This window comes from Coptis chinensis, chromosome 1, assembly GCF_015680905.1.
Source record: "Coptis chinensis isolate HL-2020 chromosome 1, ASM1568090v1, whole genome shotgun sequence".
Taxonomy (NCBI): Eukaryota; Viridiplantae; Streptophyta; class Magnoliopsida; order Ranunculales; family Ranunculaceae; genus Coptis; species Coptis chinensis.
In genome coordinates, this window is record NC_141456.1 from 68,274,590 (window position 1) to 68,291,581 (window position 16,992).

Consider the following 16,992-nt stretch of genomic DNA (forward strand, 5'->3'; position numbering starts at 1 on the left):
TTATGTTTCTTAGGTTGTGTTGTAACTGGTACCTCTACAGTGGTAGGCTCTTCAGTTTCTATTTCGGTATCTAGTAAAATAGTAGGTGTAGGGACTCTTGGTGGGGTAACTATAGGCATAGTTACCTTGTTATCAACCACTCTGCCCGAGCAGAGAGTGGTGATGGCATTTATCTCACCTACATTTTCATATTCATTACTAGTATTATCGGTTACCTCAAATTTTGTGTTTGTTGTTTTAGGATTAGGTATTCGTTACACGGAAACACACCTTTGGGTTGGGCTTTATCTTGAGCCAACTGTTGGGTTAAATTATTAACGGATTGTAGAAATTTGTTGGTTAGATTGAGCCATGGTTTGGAAAAGTTTTTGGCTCACTTGTATGAAGATGTCAAGGCGATCCGGTTGGGTGGGTGTAGTGTTCACGGGTGTTGTTATCGAACTATTTCCGTGAATTATTTATTGGTGGATTTTGATAGTTATTATTTACGGAACGATACCTCTATTAGCATTATAATTATTATAATTACCTTGACCTTGTGCTTGACCTTGTCGAGGTTGCACTTGGTTGTTATAATTATTAAAATTACCACGACTCGTCCTTGTCGTAGTGGAGCTTGGTTAAAGTTGTCGTTTGGCCTAACATATTGATTATTGTACCCTTGAGGTGTGACTTGTTGGTTATTCCTCCAACCGAAGTTGGGATTTTGTCTCCAAGGGCGTTAGGTTCACTATTAATGGAACAAGCATGTTCATAGGCTATAGGACGATGGGAGTCGGGATGCTCGGGACTCAACGAAACTACATGGGTTTGAATTTACATTCATGCGGGGGATAGGCTTTTGTTGTACAGAAATGGCCTCTACCTTTTTAGTGAGTGATTCGATTAGAGTTTTAAGCTCGAATCGTGTTTAATTTCAAACATACCGGGCGGCTTTAGCTGTTGAAGAAGAACTAGCTGGCCGGGGATATCATCACTACCCCCAATTATTATTTCGCTTAGTTTGGTCTTCTAAAATTTATAAGCCTCCGAGGCTCCTTTACTTAAGAAACTACCCCCATTCATAATGTCAAGGACTTCTTTATGGTGATGTTGAAGTCCTTTGAAAAGGCACGAACTAACGTGTCTTTTGCTAGGTTATGGTGTGGACACTCTATAAGCGGATCGGTGAAAGCGATTCCAAGCCTCTGAAAATGATTCATGAGGATTTTGTCGAAAGAAATGAATCTTGGAAAGCATCTCATCCGTCTTTAGGGGTGGGTAAAAATGTTCCATAAACAAATTTGAACAAGTTTAGCCCACGAGTCCATGAGTAATTAGCGCTTGGGCGCTTAACCAAGACGCCGCCTTCGGCTAAGGTGAAAGGGAATACCCTTAATTTAATTTGTTCGAACCAACCGTAGGATGGTGGAATGTTGTTAGGACTTGTTCAATCCTACACATGTCTTTGGTAAGGTTTTTTCATGGTCTAAACCATGAAAAACGGGTAACAAATTAAAAATATTTGGAGGGATTCTGAAATCCCCCGGTGGGTCTGCTAGAACGATGCAAGATTTGGGGCTATCGCTCAAGGCTTTGTAGAAGTCCGAGAGAGGAGTCTCTCTTTCTTCCCCCATTATATCAGGTGGTGTGTGTGGAATAGTAGCTAGAGGTGTAGTTTGTGGTATACTAGATAGACTTGTTTGTTGATGTTGGTGTGTATTTACGTTAGGTGTTTTTGTTCGGCCAGACCTTAATCTCATGCAAGACTAAGTCGAGCTTAACTAAACATGCAACACTCCAAACAATTCTGATGTACTAGTATAAACCTCTAAATGGGAGATGCGAGGTGTGGAAGAAAGGAATACCGACAAGGTCCTTGCTTCGCTTATGAATAGCGTCTTGTGTACGCGTGTTCAGTGTATATAAGAGAATAGAACACTGAAAAACTTGACAACTCGAAGTTTGAATCAACCTGTGGAAATCCGGAAATTTCAGGTAAGGGCGCGGGCGCTCTATCTATCTTATCTTGCGGTGGCCTTCGATCGCAAAGTCGAGATTCGATGGTAACTTAGCTGGTCGCGCTCTTTCTTTTGGCGGTGTATTGATCAAATTCCAAGAACATAGCGCTGGTCGCTCTCTTTGAAGCGAAGTATTTTTTTCGAATATTTTCTCGCGGAATTTTTCCAAACGGCGGCAACCACGGTATGAATCAAACAAGGGTGGGTGGTTGAAATGGGACTTAAAATTACTAATTCTATTATGAAAACAATGCTAAAGTGCAACTAAGATATAAATGCCATTTGATAAGAGTGAAATGAGTAGTCTACCCTCTAAATGAATGAACTATGAATCACAACGTAAGTAAACTAGAACTATTCTTTTACGTGGTTGATTATCAAAGCTTCTACTCTCAATGCGAATTGCACTAAATGGAGTACGAAGTTCGTTCCACTCCTAGTTCCCTAGCATGGATGTTTTCTAATCTAACTAGTCGTTTTTAAGTCTATGAGAGTTTTACGAAGGGAATTATACTACGATGCAACTACCCACAAGATGCAACTAGTCGATTATCGACAACTAAAGGGAATGTTACGTTGATTCGATGATAAGGATTAGAGGGGGATTGATTCCACCTTAACTCAACTTAATCCACTAGCTTAATGAAGTCGTAAGTAATCCGAATTGAATCGCCTGAGAACAATTGGTTATTCCTAATCCCTAATTATACATGGCATTTCTACCAATTCATAACTAGCATGTGAACAATTAAACCCATTCTCATGGTGAACTAATCATTTCTAGAGTGGAATAGAAAATACGACGACTCTACGATAATCGGAATCAAGCTTTCATCAAGGCTTCACAACCCCCTCTAATGGAGGTTTTAGCCTTGAATCATTCATAATCATTTCCATTTAGATTAAAACTAAACATAATATAAAGCATTGAAATTTACTTAATTAAACAATAATGAAATCTAATTTAATGACTAAATTGAAATAAGGACATGAATTGAAATTAGATCTAGAATTGGAAATGACAAAAATCGAAATGGATAGAAATACTACTTTATTGATCTAATCCAATGAAGAACAAGATTCAAGGTTTAATCTAATGAAATGAATTAGATATTGAAAACTACCTTTGAATCAAAAACAATTAAATAAAACTAGATCGAGAAGCTATTTTAATGGCTACTTTCTATTCTAAGCTATCTACTATTATCTAACTACTCTTCTGCCATTAACACTGAGTTAAGCTTTTGTTCTTATACATTCAGATCCAAAAATCGTGCATGGGCTTGGAGCCATATTTTTGGGCCGAGAATCAGGCCCAAAACCCAATTCTTTTCAAATCCAAAAGGCCTCTTCAGCTGCAGTTGGCTTCCACAGACTTTTCGTCCACTTCTGCTCCTCTGATTGGGTCAAGGCTTGGACCATTGCAAATCTCTTTCCGAGCCGGTAGTTTTGACATAAGGTAGGCCTCATTCCGAGGTCTGAGTCCAAAGATATGGCATTCGGAAGTTCTCTTTGACTTTTGCTCCTTTATCTCGCTAAAATGGCACATTTCTGCACATAATGGACTTTGAAGCCTGAAATGCATAAAAACACGTAATCAGTATTAACTCTTACTTATTATTCACATAATTGGTCTAACAGTATGATTATTAAGGGGTTAAAACTACAGTTTTGGGCTCTTATCAGAGCTCCCGCACTCAAACCGCGGTTTGGCGGATTTAGATCAAAAGCTATTCAAAACCGCGCTTTGGATTTAAGGAACCGCTCTTTGCACTAAAGAATCAGTTAATTCATTTCTAATCATCCATTTAGATGAGTTTTCTGCTAGAGTAAAACACAAATCTAATTATCTATACAAACCATTCACTAATTTGAAGAACTTTAATAGATTCTCAACTTTAAATCAAAATATTGAAGATGAATTAATCAAAATCCAAAAACAAAAAAAAATTTGGAAGAGATGAGAATATGACAATTTTATCGAACTAGCAAGTTTTGTTTCTCATAATTGATGAAATGGGTTTTTATCGAGATGTTGTCGTTCATGAAATTTTTGGGTCTCTGAAGTGTGAAGAAGGTTTAAGGAAGAAGACCTGTACCACTATACTATACTCCCCATCTCATAGTAGCACTAGTGTAGTATAACTTATTTTTCTCAGTTTTACAGCCAACTCAATAGCTAATTATGTTTTTGTCCTTTCTCCTAATTCTACTTCTTTTTCAATCCATCGTAATTTTTTTTTTTGGTTAGAATCATTTGTAACTTTGTTATCAAACATTTGATTTATTAATCCTTTATTAATTACTTTGAGAACACACAAGAAAAAATCAAGTATGATAACTAGCATTTGTTACTCAGTACTTCATTAATTAGTAAAATTACTAGTATATATAAGCGCTCTGTGGGCGCTCTCAAAGTGGGAGCTTCTCAAGTTAGCTCTAAATTTCAACGATCCGGTGACTAAGTCAAGTACTTCATTATTTTATTTAAATCTAAATATCGTAAGAATATTTGATCAATTGATTCGACTTTTCTATTGTTAGAATATTGTATATATATATGAGGTTTTAATCCAATTTATGTTATTTTTGGATAAAAAGTTCGACTTTTCAAATTTAAAGCTTTAGCTTTCCCTCAGTATTGAGTTCTAGTTATGTTTTCATGGCTATTGCTTCTTCTTCAATTATGTGAGACCAATATTTGGTGGTAAATCCCACATTTGGACCGAGTTAATATGGCCTTGTCGATTTTTTTTATTGGTTCTCCTATGTTATGTTAGGATATGTTAGTAAATATATTAATTTTTGAACTTGATGTAGGATATGATATTCTTCTTTGAACAAGATTGTCTTATTTATTTTTATGTAGTTGTAGTTCAGTTTTTAAATGGATAAAAGTTAGATGGATCCGACTCTAGGAAGATGCAAAGTCGTAAGTATATACTTGGTTGTGAGAAATTTATCGAGTTTGCTTGGAATAATCGAATTAAGGAACTTGGTGGTGAGATTTACTGCCCATGTGTAGGATGCCTTAATCTAATGTTATTGCCTAAACATATAGTGGAACATCATATAAAGAATCGTGGTATACTACGGAGTTATGTCCATTGGACAAAGCATGGGGAGAGTGTGGAGGTAAATACCAAGTCTAATCAGGGTGATGATATGCATACAATGTTGCAAGATGCATTAGGATTTCAAAACATTGTTGGTATAGACAATGACATACCACCTAGTTCGAATACAAATGAGTCTAGTTCAGTGACACTTTCGAGCGGATGAGCCAAATGAAGAAGCACATAAGTTTTACAAGTTGTTGAAGGAAGCGGACACACCCCTTTGTACCGGGCTGTACTAAGAGTTCAAAATTGTCTTTTCTAGTACGATTGCTTCATGTAAAGTGTCTTAACAATTTTGGAGTAATCATTCGTTTGACATGTTGCTTGAGGTATTAAATGATTCACTTCCAAATGACATCAATATGCCCAAGAATCATTATGAATAAAAAACAACTTCGGGATCTTGGGATGGAGTGCATTAAGATAGACGATGTCCTAATGATTGTATGTTGTATTGGAAGGATAATAAACCAGTCATGGACAAGGATAACTGTGATGTATGTGGTGAGTCAAGATGGATCACGACTTTGGAGTGTACAGAAAAATAGAGTTAGTTCATCGCAAAACCTAAGAAAAGGCTGCTAAGGTTTTGCGATACTTTCCTATAAAGCCAAGACTCCAAAGATTATTTATGTGCTCAAAACTTCTAAAAGATATGAGATGGTATCGATGATCGCATGACGAAAGATGGTGCTTTGAGGCATCAAGCTGACTCCAAGGAATGGAAAAGCTTAGACCAAAGATATCCTTCATTTGGTTTAGAATCTCACAATGTCAGACTCGGAATGGCTAGTGATGGCTTCAATCCTTTTGGTAGTCTTAGTTCTATTCATATCACTTGGCCCGTTATTCTAGTTCCGTATAATCTGCCGCCTTGGATGTGTATGAAACAACCTTTTCTCATCATGTCATTGCTAATTCTTGGCCCTAGCAGTCCTGGAAATAACATTGACGTGTACTTGCAGCCATTGATTGATGAGTTAAAGAAGTTGTGGGAGAAGGGAGTTGAGACGTATGGTGCCTCTTCAAAACAGAATTTTAAAATGCATGCAGCTGTTTTGTGGACTATTAATGACTTCCCAGCATTTGCTAATTTGTCCAGATGGAGCACTAAAGGACAACTTGCCTGTCCCTCTTGCCATGAGAAGACTTGCTCAAAATGGTTGCAAAATGGGAAAAAGTTCTGTTATATGGGAAGTCGTAAATTCCTGCCACTTGATCATAAATATCGAAAGAATAAGAGTTCTTTTGATAACAAGATAGAAATGGGAGTTGCCCCAAGCCCCTTTACTGGAAGTGATGTACTTGCTCAATTAAATGGATTCGACCAAATCACATTTGGTAAGGTGAATAGTGATAAGGTTATTGGACAAAAGAGAAGTCGAGAGGATAATTCTTTGCCACATAATTAGAAGAAGATTAGTGTATTTTTTGAGCTCCCATATTGGAAATACCTTTGTTTACTCCATAATCTAGATGTCATGCACATTGAAAAGAACAACGGTGAAAGTTGGCTTGGGACACTGCTGAATTTAGAGAAGAAATCAAAGGATAACCTGAAGTCAAGACAAGATTTGGTGTTAATGGGTATGTGAAAGTCACTTCATCCGATAGCTAAAGAGGGTAACAAATACTATATCCCCCCTGCTCCCTTTACCTTGTCCTTGACTGAGAAGAGGAAGCTTTGTCAATTCTTGAAAGGTATTAAAGTTCGGATAATTTTTCATCAAATATATCGCGTCATGTTAGGGTGAAAGAATGCAAAATACCTGGCCTAAAAAAGCCATGATTGGCATGTTCTAGTGCAGCAACTGCTTCCAGTTGCAATACGTGGAATCTTACCTAAGGAAGTTACATTAGTTCTTGTTGAACTCTCTAATTTCTACAAGAAGTTATGTTCAAAAGTATTATGGGTTGCAGAGTTGGAACGTCTTGAGTACCAGATTGCTGTCACACTATGCAAAATGGAAATGATATTTCCTCCATCATTTTTTGATGTTATGGTGCACTTGCCTATTCATTTAGCTGGTCAAGCTAAGCTCATTTGGACCGAGTGTACTATCGATGGATGTACCCAATCGAAAGGTCGATGAAAGTAAAGATAATAGTAATGGTTACTTTTGTTTGTATTTTGTTAAAATTTGAACTTAAATTTTGTCATCTTTTATATTTATTCAGTACTTGTACACTTTGAAGAAGTATGTTAAGTAATAAGAGTAGATTGAGGGATCCATTGCCGAAGGGTATCTTGCTGATGAATGCTTGACTTTCTGCTTAAGATACTTAGATGATGGGATGGAGACTAAGTTCAACCGGACAGGGAGGAATGAAGAGTTCCGAGTTGTTGGATTGGATGAACAGTTTTCTATTTTTTCAGGATACAGTCGTGCTTTAGGGAAAGGAACGTTTAGGACTTTAACAGACGATGAGTGGGAACAAGCTCGTTTGTATGTGCTAATCAATTGTGAGGAAGTGGTACCATTTATTAAGTAAGTCCACTTTATTGAAATTGTGCCTTAGTTAAAAGAAATATTATTTATAAACCTATGTCGTAAATGCAATAATGTTTTGTACAGGAAACACAAACAAGTGATTAGGGATGAGCTCGGGCGGCGGGGAAGTGCTAGGAATGTGGACCGTATTCATAATGAACGATTTGGTAAATGGTTTGAAAACCAAGTAAGTGTTAATTGTATGCAGTTAGATTATGTATATCAGTTTATGTACTCTATTTACTTTTCTCCAAAGTAGTTTTGTAGATAGCAATATGATTTCACTGTTTAGTAACATGCCTCAAGAAAGATTCTACTTGTTTAATTTATATTTATGTTTAGCTGATTTAGGGATATTTAGAGGATGTTTATTACAGTTTAGATTTAGTTTCTTATTTAGGGATGTTTGTTCTACTTGGAATTTAGCTGCAGGTTCCTAGAGCATTGGTAATTAGTCTGTCCAACACAAAGAACAAGGAAAAAATAGGAAGATGTTAGTAAATCTCTCTCCCCCTCCCTCCTGCATTAGTTGTTTCCTTTTCTTTTGGGTCCTAGAGAGTGGAAGACAGAGAATGTCTCTCTTCATTATCGAGTAATTAGTTGTAATAGCTTTTTTTCTTTGCTTCAGAGTATATCTTGATCTAATGTCGATCTACTATAATGACTTTACTTGATCTAGTTGTGTTATCAATAGTGGTAAAGTTATTAGGGCTATTCAAAATTTCAAACCTTATAATAATTACTCATGTACAACAATTTATATTCTGCTTCAAATAGAGTGTTCTGAGGTCTGAGCCTCAAACCTTGTAATAAAAGTCCAATATTCTGCCATGTTGTTTGTTGCAAAAGAAGCCATTTTTTTGTCTTCTTTCTTTTTGATTGGAGCTACTTGCTACTGATTGCTTATGTTTACTGAAGTTCAACATTATTTTTTTCTCCTTATCCTGAATAGGTCCAAAGAAATGAAAAAGGATGGGGAGTTGGTCAGCGAGCAACTTCAGAGTTTAGCATATGGTCCTAATCGATTTGCTTCTTGTTTCAAGGGCTGTATTGCAAATGGATACAGATTTCACACAAAAGCTCATGAGTCACGAAGGAAAACTCAAAATAGTGGAGTTTTTGTATCGGCAGAAACGTCAAGCTTTTGAAGCTTGAAAGACATGAACCCGGTGACGGTAGTGTGGGTTATTATGGTGTGTTGAATGACATAGTTGAGTTGCGTTATTGCAAGGAGAATAGAGTGTTTCTGTTCAAGTGTGATTGGTGGGATGTTATGACTCGTGCAGGAATGAAAATAGATGAATATGGGTTCACTACTGTGAACTTTACACTAACCTTAGCTACGAAAGTGAACCGTTTATTTTAGCATCTCAAAAGCTGAACAAGTTTTTATCTCCAAGATAATTTGGATGATAATTGGCGAAGTTATGTTAAAGATGCTTCCAAAGGGACTTGTATGATATGGGTTCAGTAGTTGAGTCGACTGAAGATAACACGCCTTGCATGCAAAGCAAGATGTGGATAACATAGTTGACAGCACACACGACATTAACGGTTGGACTAGGAGTGAGATTGATGGAGTAGAAGTTGTTTCGGATACTATTGATGAAGATATCATTGACGGTGTCGAATGTGATGAAGACTTCATCAATGATAGTGATTGTGACGAAGACATTGATAATGATTGTGATGAAGACAATGACAAATTGACGATGATTATATGTAGTTTTTGTGCTATTTTTTTGTGGGAACAAACTCATTTTTTGTGCTGTTTTTTTTTTGTGGGAACAAACTCGTTTTTTGTGCTATTTTTTTTTTTATGGTTTGGGAGTGGTTATTATCTAGTGTCTTCCTTGATGGATTTACTTGATGAATTGCTTTATGTGACGATTTAGACAGGTGCAATGGTCAAACGATTTCAAGAGGATCCTAATGGTGACGAGAGCGGTAAGTTTAACTAAACATTCTAGTTCATTATTGTCTTATGTTTAATTAATGAAGCTTTGGGCTTGTGTACAACTGGAAAGTGGGTAAGGGGCACTTCTACCCTTCCTAAGGTATTTGACCAACCAAATGGCTCAAAGTTGGAATTTGTATGGAAAGGCAGACAACTAGTGGGACCTCGGAAACATCCAAGCTTGTTCTCTGAATCTCTTGGAGTATTAATGGCAACGTCACGTCGATTTGATTGGACAAAAAATTGGGAGCTCCAAGATGTAGGCGACAAAGAGTGGTTATGGGATAACATTAAGGTATGGACATTTGGATCTGCACACACTTGCACTAATTTAAAAAAAACTGTCTATTTCATTTCTTAGTAGATCTTTTTTGTCTCGTTTTAGGATAAATGGGAACTTGATGAGACCCGGAAGGAGCCCACTTTGGCTCTGATTTTCGGGGACGAATTCAGAAACAAAAGGAGTAAATGGAAAAGGAACTTTTATACCCGCTATGCCACATATGAAGAACGTATAAGCCATAGGCCAGAGCAACAATCGCAACAGGAGTGGGTTCAACTTATGGAGTTTTGGGATACTCCGGAGCATCAAGTAAGAAAAAGTGTAATGTTTAGCTTAAGTATTTTTATAGGGTACAATACTAACTAGGAGATCTTTTTGTATAGGCAATTTCTAAACGTAATAGGGCTAACCGTGCTAAGCAAATAGTGAAGCATGCTGCTGGAAGAATAAGTTTTCCCCAGTTTGAAGAGATAATGGTGCATATGCTTATTATTTTTATTTTCCTACTGCGGCATTGAATTTGACTAGTGATTAACAATTAATAAATTTCTTTATATTTGGTTAGAGTCAGGAGGCTGGAGCACCCCCTTCCCTACGAGATCTTTTTGTGAGGACTCACACAAGTTCACAAACGCATGACGCTCTTGATGATCAATCAAGAGAATACATTGTATGTAACAATTTCATCTTAGTAATAGCTTCAGTTTAAATATCATACTCAGTTGTATTTAATATCCTGTGTGTAATTTTTTTTTTGGAATACAAAGCACAAAATGAAAGACCTAGCAGGTATAGATGAACATGGGACACAACTACCTCTCTCAGATGAGATCTATAGGGAAGTGATGCCTCCAGAGCGGTATGGACGTGTGAGGTTAAAGGGACGAGGTGTAACCCCAACCAGCTACTTTGGCTCTCGACTATCTTCAGACAATCGTGTGAATGACCTGGAAAGCCAGTTGGCTGAAATGCAAAGAGTAGCACAAGAGAAGGAGGAGGAAAGACGACTTGAGATTGAAGAGATTAAGAGGTAAGCACAAGAGAAAGATGAGCAAAGGCGACATGAAATAGATGAGATGAAGAGGCAGTTGGATGCACGAGATGCGGACATGGAAACACGACTTATGCAATAGGTGGCTAATTTTGCCCAAATGGTATCACATAGGTACGTAAACATGCTTAGTTTCTTGTCTATGAATGTTCTTTTTCTTTATAATCTGAGCTGGTCTCTTAGAGTCTGTAGTTATCTTCACCCTGTTAAAAAACCTTCCTGGATGCATATTGTTAAGCCATTGAGTCCAAATATTTGTTTAAGTAGTTAGCTTAGATTTCATGGCAACTTGGTTAGTTCTGGAAGTGGTTTTGAGCTTAATATCAAGTACTTGCAACTTTAAGTCCAAATAATATTTAAGTAGTTCCTTAGAGTTCAAGTCAGGAACCCGATATACACTGGTGTCCAAGTCTAGAGCAAGCTAGAGTTCCTATTTGATCTTTTGATCTTTACAAGGGTTGGTTATATTAGTGCTACTACTTAACAACTGTTGTAAAAATTTCTACTGAATCTAACAGTTTCTTGTAGGAAACAAACCTATTATTGTTGGCTGTTGTTGTTTGTTTTTTCTTTCTACATACATTGTGGTTATTATGTTATAATAGTGTAACTACTTAAACATTCTAATAGCTTGAGCTCAGGTTCTTACCATCCCACCAGAGTGCTGCACAAACTTAAACTATCAGAGTTGTTGAATATATATTAGGATTAAAAGAAAAGATACCCAAATCATTTTAAATGCTGATTGTCCTTTTTTCTGTTCATTTTGATAGATTATTATGAGACAAGAAGGGAACTATGGAAGTGTTGTTCTAAATAATAGACCTTTAATTTCCTAAGCTTGATTGTATTCAACTGTGTGCTTCTTGTTTTGACTCTTGGTGCCTTTTGAGTGTTGTCTATGTTTTGACTTTTGAGATATTGTCTACTCTGGTGTCTTTGTTCAGAAATGTGAAAACGAGGTTGTCACGTTTTAGTAGTAGGATGATCGATCCTGCATTGCGTTAGATTCTAACCGTGATCCATGTAAGAAACCATTTCTGTAGGATATTTCACTTCCGAAACTTGAGTTTAATCTTGGATGGCTAGTGAGATGCTGCTGAGCCTCAATAAACCCATTTTTCTGGATTGAAGTTTCAGTACTCCTACTCAATTGGGAAGAGGTGCTAGAGCAGGGTTGTGCTTGAACTGCTATCACAGTCTCGTTTAAGCTACTTGCTGGCTTTCTTCATGAAGAAAATGATGACCCAATTTCAATAACATCAGGAATAACAGGATACGAACTGGGTATATCGGGAACAAAAACTGGCCTTGTAAAACTCTCGTCGTAGAGTCTTTGACTTCTAGATATTCATGTGCCACACATATCAGTCTGTTGCCATGGTTCTGTTTTATTCTGATCAGCTATAAGAAATTGGGGACGCTGGGTGTTCCTACACTCAACTTGTATTGGTTTTCTCTCACTCTCATTCTCTTCTCGGCAGCAGAAGGAAGAGCATATCCGAAAACCCAACCATGGTGTTCATCAAACCCACAAAGTCGAGGGCTTACTTTAAGCGTTATCAAGTCAAGTTCAGGAGAAGGAGAGCTGGAAAGATGGATTACAGGGCTCGTATCCGTCTTATCAACCAGGACAAGAACAAGTACGGGACACCCAAATATCGTTTTGTTGTGCGGTTTACCAACAAAGATATAATTACTCAGATTGTATCTACTAGTATTCTTTGGTGATATGATACTTACATCGCTTATGCCCATGAACTGCCCGATATGGGCTTGATGTTGGTCTCTCACCAATTACTCTGCAGCTTACATCGCGACCCTTCTTCTTTGCCTCGCCGTGGTCCCGAAAAAACTTTCGAGATGGATGAGGAGTAGGAGGAAATGTTGAGGCAACTGGGGAAGATTTTTCTATTGAGCTCACTGATTCCAGGAGGCCTTTCCGTGCATTGCTTGATGTAGGCCTTATTAGAACAACAACTGGTGCACTTAAGGGTGCATTGGATGGTGGGCTTGACATTCCTCACAGTGACAAGAGATTTGCTGGATTTAAGAAAGAGAATAAGTAGTTGGATGCAAGGGTTCACCGAAAGTATGTCTATGGTGGCCATGTTGTTGCTTATATGATGACGCTAATAGAGGATGAGCCAGAGAAGTACCAGACCCATTTCTCTGAGTACATCAAGAAAGGCATTGAAGCTGATGGGATAGAAGAACCGCATTTGAAAGGTACATCTTTGGTATTCGTCGCCGATCCAACAAAGACATAGAAATCGGAGAAAGAGGCTTCGAAGGCACACAAGAGGTTCAACTTGAAGAAGCTGACATATGATGAGAGGAGACCTTCTGATCGAAGCCGCTGACTGATTATCAAGCCCGCTCTTCTTCACAGGAGGGAAGTAAGTGAATACGGGCTGCTGCATTGCCTTCTTGTGAGATCGTAGGATCGAATAAGCAAGAAGTTTATTCAACCCGGGACATCTACTTTCTTTGTTGAATGGACCGCTGTTTCAAAAGCACCTATGTTTATCAAACCCCGTCTTTTTGTGGGTAGAAAGCGATTTGACTTATTAGCACAGCTGTCATGAAACAAATCTCAGTGATCTGATGTCTCAATGCCCAATTCTGCCCATACACCAGAGCATCGATTTGTCAAAACAGATCTTAGAGAAAAAGCAGTCAACGGGATCCATACTTGAAGTGGAATCAAGATAGAGTTGTCCAGCAGAAAGGGATTGAATGCGTTGAACTCTACTGCAGGAGCAGATGATGATTAGAGATAGTTCACCTGATCCATTATGCATTTTTGTCGTTTTTGTTTCTTGTTAAGAGTTTCCCGTGGGACTTCATCCATCTTGCTGTTCTTCACTCTTGTTTCGATCAACCCCATCAGACTTATATCATAGTTGCATATCAAATCCCTTACCTCAATGTGTTTGAAGGGTTGGTTAAACCCTCTCATGTTCCAACATGCTAAATTAATCATTAAGATAGTTGGGGTTGTATTCCTGACCCACTCTTGGTCCCTTTTTCTGCACCAGCTCTGTTGCTCTTACGCATGTGTTGTGTACTTGCAATGGCGTTGATACTCTCTCCTATTGCATTCTCTTCCTTTTCTTCATTATTATCTTTTCTGACTTTGGCTGCCCCTTTGGCCTTGTTTCTAGACTTCCTCTTGGCCTTATGCCATCCTGTCTGACTAGAGAGGCCAGTGGTTTCTATTAGCTGTTTAGTTTTGACACTAATACCATTTATTGGTGGAGATTCTAACATTCCAGCTACCTCTGAATCTTCTTCAGCATCAAGGTGGTCTGAAAAATATTCTTTCTCGAATTCCTCTTCACTTACCGAGTAGCTATCCTCGTGCCGAATTTCTCCTCTCTTGATTGAGTAAACTTTCTTTTCTTTAGAATCTTCAGAATTTCCTTCTTCTCCTTCTGTATTCAGAGAACCCACTTCTGATGGCTCAAATTCAGTTCTGACCTCCTCAAATTTGTCCTCCTGTAATAGTTCTTGTTCATTTCTGGAAATGGCTGCCACATATGGAACTATTTCCATGTTATTTTGCTTTTCAATCTCAGTTTCAGATTCCTGCACACCTTCATCCTTTGCTGGCATGAGTACTGCAAATCTGTTTGAAGCTTGTACCTCAGAATGAACTACGACTTGTGAACCTCTAACTGTAGGTTCAAGGGCTTCAATCACTTCTCTGTAAGTTCTCTCTTGTGTTTGGCCAACTTCTTCTATTATAATAACTGGAGTATCCTCAGTCTGACCATCATTAGTGATAGTTGTTCCATTTTTATCCCTTAAGCAGCTTGTCTGGCCTGTGAGAGTATTCTTTTTTGGCGTCCATCTCATATGTTGTTTCCTTGGTTTGTTTCAACCCGTGGTTCTAGCCATCCGTGGTTGTATGATTTGGATTTCGTGCACTCACTTCTTTGTTTTTTATGCATTTTGAATTAGAATGACCAAAAATCTTGCAACTAGTGCATAAGTCAGGAACCCATTCATAATCTAGCCCAATGTCTACTATATCCCCCTCACCAATCTTGATAGGAATAAAGGACGGAAACTTAAACTCTATGTCGACAACTACGCAGATTCTTGCATATGATATTCGGGTTCTTCTTGCTGTAGCATCATCCATGTAGATGGGCTCTCCAATGATGCTAGATATGAAATCTATACCATTTTTAGTCCATAGATGTTTTGGGAGATCGACTCGAATCCAAATGGGAAGAGCTTTGATCCCATTTCTGTATTTGTCAATTGATGGAGTCCATGGTCTCACAACAAATATTCTACCCAGAAGGAACAGGGGTTCATGGTCTATAACACGCTGTTTATCCTCATCATTGACAAATTTAAAGTAGAAAAGATTTTTATATGCCATCATAGTAAAATCGCCTGTTAACTTCCATTGTTTCTAGACAGCATCCTTAACAAAAAGGTACGACAGCCTCTTTTCCACAAAGAAGCCTACTACGTATTCATTCCATAGATCTATTCCTTCAGTTCTGATTTCTTTTGGAACCTTAGCAATTCCATCTTAAAACGAAGGATACACCTTAGTAAGGTTAGGCTGAAGTTTAGAATTCTTACTCTTAGTAAAAAGTGAGCTCCATGTTTGCATTCCGGTGGAGCTAAGGTTCTGGATTTGAGCCTCATCCCGATTTGTCATCCCCTCATCAGCTGGGGATGGGGGTAATAGATTTGGAGTTTCACCTGGCTCCAAAGACGTTTCCATCCTCAGTCAACGGCGATCTTCGCCGGGAAGCATCAGTCAAAGTTTGCCAAAAGTGGCAGCTTTCCCTCCAAGCTGTACTTTCGAACTATAAGTAGTTAAAAGATTGGAAAAGACCACACTACCCTTTCGCTCTCTCTAGTCTAGGTATTCCTTTGAGCTATTGAACTTTGAGGGATTTACTTTGAAGTGCGGTTATTGTTTTGTTCATCAATTGACCTATCTTATTGAAAAAACTTTTGGTAATTTGAAAAGTTATTGGGTAGACTGATTAATAAGTAGGCATTGTTTGCAATGTCTGGTTGATCTTGGTTTTAAGAAAGGGGGGATGGAGAAATACTTTTATTATAGTTTACAATAATACAAAGAAGCAAAGTAATATATATTCTTTTACTGAAATGATCACCTTTATAACTGATGCAGAGACTGATAATGAGATTGGGTAACCTCCTAAGTTTTGTTTCGATTTGAAAGTGTTTTGGCTAAAGAAGAAGTTTGATCTTTTTTGTATAAATTACCTTTTTGTTTTTCATTTACGGAAGTCGCATGCAAAAAGAGTATCTTGTTTCATTTGCGGTGATTATTTGTGTAGCATCTTGTTTTCAACTACTTAAAGTAGAATAACTGATGGGGTTTAAGGCCGATTATTGGGTATTGTCAACTACGTCATAATCCATGTGTTTGCTACATTATTATATTATCTATCTATATTATTCAGTTTCTAATAATGGAATTGCATCTACATCTACTCTGTTTTGTCTAGAATCTAGAATTCTAGATATGTTACAAGTAGTGATCGGTCTTGACTTGTTCCTTTTCTTTTGGGCAGGTGAGAAAAAAAGGGCAGGGAGTGGCTATCATCCTTGGTCTTTCGGGTCTTAGGTATGAAATAGCTACAAAACTTATAGTGAACATTTCGGTTTATAGAGTCGACACTAATGAAGCATATGCTAAGCTTGGTAGATGACTAAGCACTATTGGAGTGATAAACCTTTAATTATTGTCTTCGGTTTATGTCTTTCTTGTTATTTCTAAACTTTTCTTGTTGTTTGTTTACGCAGAAAATAAATGCACAACGATGGCTTATTGTACATGCATGATTGATTTTGAAACTTCATAGTTTTTGCGATTTTGGCGCTAATAGGCGGAATATGGTACTATTGCGTATGTGTAATGTTGGATTTTGGACTTTCATCACAAGAATTTTTTGTGTAGATAGTTTGATACTTTTGTGTGTGATACCGAAATACTCGAAAGATGGATTGTTATTTCTCTTATTTTTGGTAGTGATTGGAATTGGTTTATGTAGCTTCCATGTGAAATGAAATTTCACTTTAGATTCT

General features: G+C 37.7%; 1 protein-coding gene and 1 pseudogene across 1 annotated transcript; one reads left to right on the plus strand and one right to left on the minus strand.

The window, feature by feature from the left end:
* Window positions 1–12,364: 12,364 nt before the first annotated feature.
* LOC147525054 (large ribosomal subunit protein uL18y pseudogene) lies at window positions 12,365–13,265 on the plus strand (annotated as a pseudogene).
* Window positions 13,266–14,797: 1,532 nt separating this feature from the next.
* Window positions 14,798–15,298, minus strand: LOC147525055 (uncharacterized). Its single transcript, XM_086577925.1, has one exon. The coding sequence runs from the start codon at window positions 15,296–15,298 to the stop codon at window positions 14,798–14,800; it is 501 nt and encodes a 166-aa protein (XP_086434051.1).
* Window positions 15,299–16,992: the final 1,694 nt, after the last annotated feature.